The sequence below is a fragment of the Motacilla alba genome, chromosome 7 (genome assembly GCF_015832195.1).
Source record: "Motacilla alba alba isolate MOTALB_02 chromosome 7, Motacilla_alba_V1.0_pri, whole genome shotgun sequence".
NCBI classification, from domain to species: domain Eukaryota; kingdom Metazoa; phylum Chordata; class Aves; order Passeriformes; family Motacillidae; genus Motacilla; species Motacilla alba.
The window spans coordinates 30,387,811-30,400,215 of NC_052022.1; the positions used below are offsets into that span (position 1 = coordinate 30,387,811).

The window sequence follows — 12,405 nt, forward strand, 5'->3', positions numbered from 1 at the left end:
CTTCCAAGTAAGTTCATGTTTTTATCCTTAATGAAATATAAGCAAAATAAGCAATTTCCTGGCAATCCCTCGTTCAATTACAATACAACTTTAATTAAGGAACTAAGTTCAACAACAGATTGCATTACTGGATGAATTCTACAAATAATTATCACCAAGAGGAGGTTGTATGTATGGATAAAAGATACTAACTGTTCATAAACACAGGTATTGTTAGACTTGGTGCATCACAAACTCAACAGACATGAAAAAGCCTGTAGCTGCTTAATGACCATTACCAGGAAAATTATTCCTGATCATGCCTGTTTCAGACATACTTTACTATGTCAAATTTCTGATCCACGTCAATCAACAAGAATAATCATTTTAAACTAGCACAGAGATTGGTTTATTCCTCCAGAAATCTCAACTGGATTGGGCAATATATTCCCTTTGACAGAACAAGTTAAAAATGAATATTCATAAGCCTGCAGAAGTTTCCAAATTTTTTATCATACAACACAGATCATACTCAAAGCACAGCAACAGCTTTTTGTTGTAAGTTGGCATTTTTAGCTATAATTTAAAACTGCCTTAAAATACTCTTCATTCTTTCCAACTTGAATCCCAATACTAGTAAACAATGAATGAAAGAATAGCCTGTTTTAGGAATCTTCCATATAGTTAGTATAGGAAAAATACCTTCAGTTGCATAAACAGTTTTTAAACACCTCTTTATCACTTCATAAAATCTGGATTACAAACATGAAATTTAACTATGTCTGAATATTTAGAAAGCAAACAGATCTGTTTTGTTTAAATTCTCAACTCCGGTCTTCAAAGTATTTATGGATGTTCAAATTGACAAATACTCTGCATATCTGAAGTTCATACAGTGGTTTAAATCTACAAGCGAAGTGTAGATTTAATCTTTTACATCCTTCTCTTTCCTCCTCTTCCTTTACTTGGAGAAACTCAATCTCCTTTTCTCTCACTATAACTGAAATGTTTCTATTTATTAGACTTCTACTTTCTGTTTTAGTCTTTTCTTAAGGACTGTATAAGAGGCCAGGACAGTTCCAGCATTTTCTCAGGCCTATCAGCCACAGAAGCACATACTTCAAAATGAAATTTTCTATCACGTCAATTAAGACTTCTCTATTAATTTCATGTTCATTGGTAAAAATGTCAATTGTCCAAATTCTCTTATGTGTAACAGCTTTATAAACACTCTTCAAGTATAACAGTAATGTAAAAGACCACAGCCCACCAACTGATCTTCTGCAATAGTTCAATTTTAAAAGTGGCAATAAAACAAGAAAATAATTACTACACTTTGTAATGTTATTAAAAAGAGAAAATATAGAACATCTATATTATTTCAAAGTAATGAAGTGGCAGTTTTCAGCACCATCAAAGCTTTTTTTATAGTAGAGCTTTTGTAGGATATGAAAGACAAGTCTTCACACTGTACAACACTGTATTTGGAAAAACTAGAAAAGCAAAAACAAGACAGCATAACTTGACAAAATGCTTAATCCTTTCTTGGCAATGCGTTCCTACATTGGTATTTCATCACCATTTACTAACATAATAAAAGAGAAGAAATAAATTGCAAAGATATATTTTAAGTATGAAAACAGGATTTTAATGTATAAATAAATAATTTTTATAGAATTCATTTGCATGTATTTAAAACATAATAAATATAATTAGGTATCATTAATATATTAACAGTACAAATATTTAAGTCAGAATTCAATACAGTCCTTGACAAAAACGTCATCCAAGCCTTATGCTGGTAATTAAATATTAATTGAAATACCATGGCAACAGAAACATTGTCTGTTCTTTTACTGAGACAAACCCACTAGAAGAAACATTTGTGTTTCAGAGATAACATCCAGTATTTCCTCTAAGGCTACATGAGTCATCTTTCTCAAATTTTTCCAATAAAATTTAAAAAAAACCAACATTTCCATGCTTGAAAATTAATATAATATGAAAAAGAAATAATCTAGGTAAGTGCTGTAGGAGAAATTCTCGCTAAAATAATCCTGCGACAGGGTAAAAAATAAAAACATTGTTTTGAATCAGTGGCCAAAATCCATTTAGAATAAACTGTGGGAAGATTTTGCCTTCTGGAAACTAGTCAGTGCTGGCCTTTGTCACCAGCACCTGCTTCTCAGTAGGCTGAGAAGTGATATGTTTTTTAAAACCAATTTAACATCTTTGATTCTTTCACCACCATTTTACAGAAGCCTAGATTAAGGAACTCTTGCTACCAACTCAACTAAATAAAACTAAATTTCAAATGCCTGCACTGTTAAAACTTTTTGGGTTTTTCTACAGCTTAGTAACTAGCAAATAGGACAGAAGCAACAAAACATCTTTCACTAGCATTCTAAATTAGGCAGAAGTGACTAAAAAAGACCAAGCCTACCTTGCTGTAGGAGTAGGCAATGCTGGGACATTGCTTAGTAATAAGACTTAAGAGGATACAGTAAAATCAAAAAGACTGAAAAAAAACTGTGTAAGCTTGCCTAATAATTTTCTAAACCTGAGTATTTGCATTATTAAGTATAATGTATCTCTTACCATCTTCATTCAGGAACAATTTGTTGAATCTTAATCCACTAGGCTCTTTCCCAACATATCTGTGCACATACTCCGTGCCAAGGTCATTGACAGCAATCGCATATTTCAAAGGCTTTACGCAGGACTGGAGACAAAATGGAACTTTGGTATCACCCACAGAATGCCTGGGAAAAACACAGATGAACAGGCTTGAAATTTCCTGTTAGTCAGCTGTGGCAGTAGGGTGTTAAATGCTTCATCCATCCTTCAACATACAAGGGCTAGTCACAAAAACGCCCCAAAAAGCCAAAGCATATTATTACTAAGTCTGATTTTAAAGAACAAAACAATGAGATTTAGAGGTTTTAGCAACTGACTCCATAAGCTAAGCCTAACAAAGTCAGTCACTGACTACTGCAGAGGTAACAAAAGAAAAACAACTTCAGAAATGCATTTGTACCAGAGCAAAAAATCACCTCAAACTCTAGTCTTACGCTTATCCTACTCAATTGCAAACCACATACTCAGCAGGGTACAGCTGACCCAGATAGAGCCAATACATTGATTTATGTCTATATAAACAAAGATGAGATACAGCTTGGGTTTGCAATTTGAGAACAATAATCAAATGGCCATATTTACATTTCCTTTAATAATGGCAAAGATATAGCACTTATTACATGCTATCTTTTGGAAAGTTTACTTTCAGCATCTCTGTCAGACTGCACCAAGGAGTGACTCATGCAAGCTGCATATGCCACATCTAGAGAGAGCAAAAGGCTTGAAGCAGCCACTTGTCTGATGGCAAAATCAGGAGCGTATTTGCTTCTGTTCTTTGTAGAAAACACAAGAAGGATTCAGTGAAAAATCACAATACCATTCTGGCATTATAAAAGCTAACATTACACAACATTAAGCATTACAAAAATTGACATTATAAGAACTTTCATTAGCACATAATATCCAAAAACAAAGCAAAATGCCAATTTAAAGTATAAGGTTTTTTACTAGTAATAGATTATAATTCAGACACTTGAACAGGAAGATGAAAAAAATACTTCTGCTCACTTGTACAGCTCCTCCCCTTTTTGATTACAGAACATGATTACAGAACATATGGCTAATTATAAGCAAACATATGGATCTTAACAGATCATGGCAAAATGAACTCCAAAATGAACTCCAAGCCACATCAGCAGAAGCAAGTCTGATGCTTTCAGGAATGCCCCGTTCACAAACACAACACCTAAAAATTGCAGTTTCCAGCACCTGCAGTAGGACCACAGCAAACTGCAGGTCAGCGGAGCTGATGAGCACCTTGCATTGTGTACTCACAAAGGGAGACACAGAGCTCATGTTACTTCTCAGCTAGATGGTGCAAGGTATCCCTTTACATCTAGGCTCCTAACTGTCTCTGCTACTTTGAGTTACAAGTACTAAGAAAAATAAAATCACTCTGACTAGATCTAAGACCTACATACACCCTTACAGGGGAAAACTTGATAAACCTGAAAAGCAAAATCGTATTCAGCTCTGTCCAGTTCCCACATCTTCATTTTCTTTTTAAACAACATGAATCTGCATTTTTTCAGTGACACACAGATTATATAACAATGTTACAGTGAAAACATTAAAATGCAGAGAAGGAGCTAACACTTAAGTACATTGTGACCTACACAGAAAGTTATACAGCTTGATGCACAGGTACTATTAGACAAAGCTTTTCAACTTCCGAATATTATTGCTACAGAAGCATTGCCTCCATCTTTCCTTCAACTATTCCAAGAACAAAATGTAGAAGTTACAATATACCTCTGTCCATCCACGGTGCAAAGTGACACCCCCCACAAATCGGGGCTGAACTTGGCCAGTTGTGGAATATAGTCAGCAACCTATCACAGCATGAGAAAAAGAGAGAGACAATCCAATATCCATAATACTTAAATCTACATTAATAAAAAGTAAATATCAATGGAAAGAATGCACAAGGCACAACTGATTTATTCTACAAACTATCACCTGATATATCTAAAACTTCATTAGGAATCATTATATTCACTAGATCATTACCAAATAAAACATTTTTTCTAAGTAAAATTTTCAGTATATTGAGAGAGGTATCCGTGTTCTGTATTACAGCATGTCCATAATTTTCAAATAATAGAAAATTTTTAGTTTGTAACACAGTCTGGGATTTTTCAACTAATTCATTGAAAATAAGCACCAGAATAAATTTTATTTACTAACCAATGTGCAGTATTAACAATTACTTTCATCACACAACCCAGACAGATGTGTACAGCTGCATAATTTTTCTATAGCCTAACTGTAGTCTGACAAATTATACAGCAGTTTTATAGTTTATGTAAAATAGAGAAAGAATAATGCTATTTTCATATTCCAACATCAAAATACTACAAGATTCTTAGAGGCTGTGAACTGTATTTCTAACACAGTTTACAAATTGCAGGCATAACTGAACTTCCACAACTCCTTCATCAAGTTACCAGTTTAGTTTTGCTAAATATGTTAAGAAAAATCTGTCTACTTAACAAATGACACATTTGGTTAGTACTGAAAATCTACAGAAGTCTGAAGCTGAATTTACAAAGAGGTTACCTTTCCTCCAGATTGTTTTTTAGCACTTTCATATAGCTCATCAATATGGGAAGTAAACGACATGAAATCTGGAATGACAAACTTCCTTCTGAAAGCTTGGGTAAGCAACACAATATTACTCTGTACACACCTGCAAAAAGTTAAAAACGTTTATTAGTGCTTTGACAATGTAGTGTGGAAAAGCAATTACATGTTATTTAATTAGGACCTTCAATCCCTTGAAGCTACATGCCTACAAGAACAAGCCTATAATACTTTTCCAATTTGCCACTCCATTTTTTACAATTAGTTGTAATAGCTTTACTGCATTCATTTTTATTCCTTCCTACTTTAAAGCTCTCTTTTGAAGTTTCAACCGTGAAGCTGTACTGCAAGGTATTATCAATCAGCCTTCAAGTAGCACCTCAGCTTGCAAAAGGGATCGAAAGCACCCAATTCTTGGGATCAAACCATCTGAAGTTTATCTAACCCAGTCCTTGTCTAAAAAAGTGCTAATTTCAGAGTTAAATCAGACTCGGGAGGTTCAGGGTTGCTTTCTGCCACTTCAACCTTTCACCACTAACTGAAGTGAGAACACTGCCAACAGACCAAACTGGAATGTGATTCCACTCTTAATAAGAAAAAAACCCTGTGGAAAAACTTGATAACATCTCCTGCACTAAGCAAAAGTTAATAGTGAGCCTTACTGCAAGTTTCTTCTTTCAAATCCCCAGCACTCAAGGAATCTCTGTTGCCTTTTAGCCCAGAAAACACAGTTACACTATCGGCCACGCCCTCGGAAAGTCAGCCCATCTGGGACAGCTAAAAACCCGATGAGGTAAAAAGGAAAAGACTTATCTAGGACAAACAGAAGCAAGGATAAAAACACAAACTGAGACATGCTGAAAGTGCTGTGTCTGTGGGTGAGAGAGGAGAGCAATTGGCAGCCATTATCAAGTCAGATGAAATATGACCTGATAAAAGGTATTAACAGCCCTATCCCAGGGCAAGGAGGACAAAGGCAGGTTTAACAACAAACAAACAGTTAACACCTTCACACCGTGCCTTCTGGCACTGTTGACAGAAGCAGACACATACTCCTAATGCAGGCAAATGGAAAGTTAAGAACATCTAGGCACATGCTACGAAGAGGAGCAGACTTTCCAATTAAGACTTAATCAGAAAAAAAGGTAATTTTTAGAGAAATCTTTAAACTTAAAATAGATATTTCAATAATCCTACTATTAAAAGTCATCATCTGTTCAAAATGAAGGTGCATGAAGACCAATGAAGGGACAAAATTATCCTCCCTTTGAATCCACCCTCTTTTTCCAAGCCTTTAAACTCCTCCTACTCCGAGGACTTTATCTCAAATTCAACTGATATACATTTCAAATGCTGATAGGAACTGCACTCCGAAAGTGAAAGAGAAACTGAAGTTTCTGATGTACAGTCACCTTACAAACTGCTATCTGCAATATGCTGCCTTCTTAGCCCGTGTGAAAATCGCAGTTGAGTTGTTTTTGTTGCAATCTATCATATTTTTTTCCTGTATCTTGGAAAAACTGCCGTTTGTTTTTGTTCCCAGCAGCTTTCAATTGCAGTCACCTACTCCAGGTGCAAAACCCCCTTTCAAAAGTAATTAATAACACTGATGGCAGCTATGTGTGCAGAAGGAGTAACAACATAACATGGACTAGGTTCAAACTTCAGATGCACTTCTGCATCGTCTGTACTATCTGGGCAGCATTAAACACTCCTATAAGAAAAAACAAATACCTGAAGTTCACCCAAACCTTTCAGAACAATTCAATACAAAGTCTAGAAAACAAGAAGGCAGTATGCACTGAAATACAGTCCTCTTAAGATCACATTATGTTTCTGAAACAAGAAGGGCATTTATGTACTTAAAATTTACATCTATGATGCTCACTTCAGCAGTTGAATGCCTTTAATGTAGGGATTAAAACTCACTACAGAAATGGCTGTGCTGGTGAAGGACATTTACTTATTGTTACCAATTTTTCCCAGACTCTGCCAAGGTCATTGTCTGGGTATTTATCCTGGTACTACTCCTTAACCCAAGAAAATAGTATGAATTCACGGACTAAATTAAACACAAGGGTTCAAGTAATCTAGATGGGTATTCAAAACAATAGGTGCACAGACAAAATAACAGACTTCTTAGGTCTCCCTTTAACAGGGCAGTAAACAGGACTGACAGTTTTCAGCCAGCCAGCACATGAGCCAAGACAGCCTCTAAAATTCTGTAGCTGACATCTCCTCCCACTGAAGTAATTAACTAATTATGTTCCAGGTAACCCTCTGGAGATGGCTGGCCTCAGGCTCCGAAGAAATGGAGTAATAGGAAAAGATCACAGGAAGGAATTTAAATAAATAATTATACTGATAAATAAAAACCTTTCCACAGTCAAATACTGTGAACAGCTTGGCCCTTATCTCTCACAAAGTTTAGTGGTGTTCAGGATAGGTACACTACTAAAAAGTCCTACTTTACATTCTTCCATTTCGACAAACTTCACAATCTCAGCCTGAAAAAAAAACCCAGAACTCTCTTGCCAAATCCCAATACAAGCATTTCTTGCCCCACTTTAAAAAAAATGTCATTTCAAGCTATAAATTTTTCCTGATATATTTTGGTTAGGAAGATTAGGCTGCAAGTCTTATGATCTGTATTAACTGTCAGTGACTTGTATAACCAACTTTGAAAGCAACCGCTTGAGAGGTTTTGGAAAGTGCATCTTTGTTCTTTAGCACAAAGTTAATATCACTTTGTTTTCTTTACCACCTTGTTAGGTTTATCCATTATTTTCCTAGTTCTGACTCAGATTGCTTATAACTGCTCTCCTACACAAAGCAGCCCAAGTTTCATCTAACAACAGATGAATTGTTGAGTACTATTATTATAACAGAGTACTACTACATTAAGTAGTACCAAAAAGGAAAAAAAGGAAAGAAAAAAAATTCTCATAGCAAGCTAACCAGCATGTTGCACTGCTTTCAGTAGCAGCCTGGTCTCACCCTGCAATAACCACATTATGTTACACAAATGCAATGCTAACAGTTAATTCATTAATTTATCAACACTCTCCCCAAGATGTGCACCCCAGAAATCTTCATCTTAAGAAATTCTGCAGATGAAAGATTAAAACTCCAAGTTGTTCTGCTGTAACATGGAGATTCTTTCTTATGTGGAGAGTGCTGTAAAGCCAAAACACTTCAAAAGAATGCAATTTTAGTCAATTGCAGCCTAATGTTTAGAACCACTACAAAGACATACAGAATGACAGCCAATACAGATGCATGAGCTCGTGTATTTTACAGGTAATTTCTACTGGACTTGATTGATTTAGTCAATCTTATGCTACCACTACTGCAGATCACTTAACCTTGACTCTTTATTTGATCTGGCAGCTTTGGATTCAAATTGAAGAGGAGAATTACACCACTGACTTTTGTTTTGAGAACTGAAGCTTTCAAGTCCTGAGGTAAGTAGAGCTGACTAGATACATTATTATATTTCACACCTAAAATACTCAGAAGAAAACATAGGGACCCTGTGCAATCCTCTTCACAAGAAATACAGTGTCCCTGCAAGGAACAGGTAACTGAAGTTTGGGTGTTTTTAATTTACAAAAAGGTTACAAAGGAACCTTCAGCTGCTGCAAGGAAAAACTTGCTATGTGAAACAAAATTCACAGTCAAAACTCTTCCTACACAGGAAGCAACAATGTAAGTTTGCCACAAATTGTTACAGTAATGACTACTGTCCTCACATAGAGAATCAAATCCTAAAGATGTGACACAGAACATAAGATAATCCTGCTAATTAGCAATCAATTCTTTTTCAAATGAAGAGCCCTTGTCTAAAACATAATTCAGTTTACTGTGACAAATAAGCCTTTAGTATAAATGTAACACATAAAAGCAAATGCATATCCTTTCCAATCCATCCATCCAGGAAGGTTTCTGAACCTAACAATTTAGAGTTTTTACTCTGCTGACAACAAAAACAGTGAAGATCTGGTCTAAAATTTAACACAGAAGTAAAGTAAGTCCATGCTAGACCTTTACAAAGCATCTCACATCTGCTTAAGGACTTGACTGGCTTTTTATGTTGCGCACACAGACATTAACTTTTTCTCAATCTATTTCCAAAAATGTTTATATATATATATATATATATATATACATATATATATATACACATTTATATATACATATATATATACACACTTCTATGTTCATATATTTATACTTATATAAACTATGCAAATACACAGTATAGCATAAGCATATACTGTATATATTTTATATACCTACCTGTACATAAAATATATGTATTATATATATATGTGTATTATATATATGCTTAAAAATTGTATGTGCAAATAAGTTTTAGGTACTATGATTTACCCTGCAAATGAAATAAAAATGCAGACAGAAAAATAGTCTAAAAATTTCAATTCAAAATTCAAGAGCCTCTACATTTCCAATCTTTTGGCACACAAAAGCTGTAAGCAGAGGAGCAAAGGAGTGCGCTTGAAATGAACAGAAGACAACCTGAACAGTGCTTACACTTTTCAGCTGACTACAGACTTTGCTAAGAATAAACAAATAAAAGCATCACTAAAATACAGCACACAGATCTTTTCCAAAACAGACCAATGTCTACAATCCTAACCCCTCTCATCTCCACATATCTTGAAATGTAACATCACTGTTTTCCACATACTCACTGCTAGAACTAAGTACATACTCTGAACATCCTGCCACACAGAAGCAGCATCCTGAACTTCAGATCAAAAACTAACAATACAGTGAGAGAGCAGTTTTATGTAATCATACCAAACACTTCATGCTGCATCAATTAATTTTGTTTGGCACCTGATCAAGAGTTGCAGTATGGGGTCAGACACACGTGCAAACAACATCGACACATTAAACTCTTGTGGAGATCACACAGCCTGTCTGCTGCACGAAATCTGAGAACAAACTTTTATCAAAAGAGCATCAGGAGGGTGTGTTTGACTCGCTTTCTAATCGATTTATATACCTTATGTCTCTCCTTAAGACAGCACTCAGTAACACACAGGCAGCATTCATTCAGAATTATACAGTTACATAATTGACAGAAAGTTTACTTTTTAAAAAGGTCTTTGTCCAGCATAACACCATCTGAAGTAGTCTGAAGAGTCAGTCTTAGCATATCCATGCACTCTTTCAATCGAGGATCAGATGTACGTAATCCTGTAGATTTGAGTGCCTATTACAATAAAACAGTAATTACTAAGTGAAAAGATATGCTACTACAATCAAGTTATCTACTGCTCAGCATTTATCACTATAAGAGATCTGCCACTGCATCACGAACAGACACATTGTGACACTTTACTGATTCTTTAGCAATTTCCTTTGGCCATTTCGGCTGCATTTTATGTCAAAACATTAATTTTATTTGAAATCCAGTGGCCCAACTACATTTTAGAGAAGCACAAATGCTACCGAGCCATGCCACAGGCACAGCTGCTTTCAAGCAAACTCTTTTGCACATCAAAGAAGTGAATAATAACATTAACATACTCATTCTCTTTCTTAACTAAAGAAACAGCACTGGGGGGGAACAATACATTCCTTATCACAGATAAACACGTCCAAAAAAATCCTTTGCTTAGTATTCCTGCATTTAAAAACGTTAAAATAACCTTGCAGTGGTTAGCTTTCATACAGCACTTCGGAACAGTAAACTTACAGTTATGAATTTATGAACTGGTATTTTTTCTTGTCCTTCTGCAATAGTATAGAAAAGCAGATCTTCTAAGCTGGGAAGGAGACCTTGTTTCATTTTACTGGAAAACAGAAAAAAAAAAGCATAGATTATTTTAGTGCTTATTTTTATTTATACACATTTTTGCATTATCCTCAGGCAAACACATTTTCACTGCTACCACTAACTTCAAAGAACATTTTCATCAGTGAACACAATGCTTAGCTAGACTTTCAAGTAGAAAAAAATGCCAATATTACAAGCAGCATACATAGATTTTACAGTAATAAACATTCTAAACCGCAACGCAGTCATATTTTTACTGTCACACATTTACCACTAAGATTATATTTAGATTTTTTTGAGAGAAGATTAATCACATATCCCTCTTTTTGATGTTACTAAGGACAGGAATGTTACTTGCAGAGGATAAATTATTTATAAGATTCCAGGATGTATATGCCTCATAATGAATTTGTAGAGCATACTGACCCCACTGTTCTACAGGCAAGAGAAGGAGATGATGAATGCGTAATATTTTCTTCAAAACAGTCCCATTTTCAGGACTCCACAGAGGAGTCCTAAAGTCCTTTATCATTCTAGAAGCTTATGTAAGCCCCATCAGTTACCATGAAACAAGCAAAGCCATCTGCAGCATAACAGAGCACCTGAAGCAGAAGGAGCGACTCATCACACCTACTTAGCTAAGTAAACCCAGTGTAGATGCACCTTTAATGGTCACTGCGCTTATCAGTGTAAACACACCACTCTGCAAGGATCCCAGGTGTTACCTGTTTCACTCCGAGATATGCTTCCCCTTCTCCTGCAGGTTTTCATTACCTGCATCTCCATTTCATGTGAAATCTGAAGGAAATCTAGCAAATTAAGCACCCAGATTCCTTTTAAGACAGAAAGCTGTGGTACTGATAGCTTTCCCTTCCCTTTGAAGTTTACAGATTTAACCTGTAAAATATATAAAAAATATTCCTTGCTATTCCAAAGCACCCTGCAGCAGGCAGGAGCCCAAGTCTTTATACTTTCCCTGCCAGCAGTGTCCACTTCACTTCCAGACTGAGAGGGGCAGTGACAGCAAAGGGATTCTGATTCTTTGGTCGCCTGAAGTGCCCAGGTTTGTTACCACACAAAAAAGCCAATGTTTAAATGTCTGACACACAAAAATACATAAAACAAAAAAAAAAGTAACTAAAATGCAGAGTATGCAGTCTTACATTATTTTAACCATCAGTTTTAAAGGTCTATCTTATAATCTATTAATACTGGCAATACTTTGTTACTATACAGTAATAGATAAACTAGTGCCATTCGGTGGCAATTTATGTATTTTTATAAATTTATGCATGTGTTTACAAAAAGTAGGTCCAAATTCTAGTCACTGAAGTTGTCAAGAGATTAGTAATTCTTTGAATAACAGAACTGAGGGTTAAAACTGCAAAAATAAAATG

At 35.4% G+C, this 12,405-nt stretch overlaps 1 protein-coding gene across 2 annotated transcripts in view; it reads right to left on the bottom strand.

The window, feature by feature from the left end:
• The window catches only part of GLS (glutaminase), a 60,116-nt gene that overhangs the window by 40,573 nt on the left and 7,138 nt on the right, over nt 1-12,405 (bottom strand). For both annotated transcript variants that reach the window (XM_038142191.1, XM_038142192.1), the window contains exons 2-6: nt 10,928-11,024; nt 10,320-10,441; nt 5,176-5,305; nt 4,369-4,448; nt 2,578-2,741 (exon numbers count right to left, since the gene is read on the bottom strand). In XM_038142191.1, the coding sequence (XP_037998119.1) occupies nt 2,578-2,741; nt 4,369-4,448; nt 5,176-5,305; nt 10,320-10,441; nt 10,928-11,024 (593 nt within the window). The remainder of the gene's footprint in view (nt 1-2,577; nt 2,742-4,368; nt 4,449-5,175; nt 5,306-10,319; nt 10,442-10,927; nt 11,025-12,405) is intronic.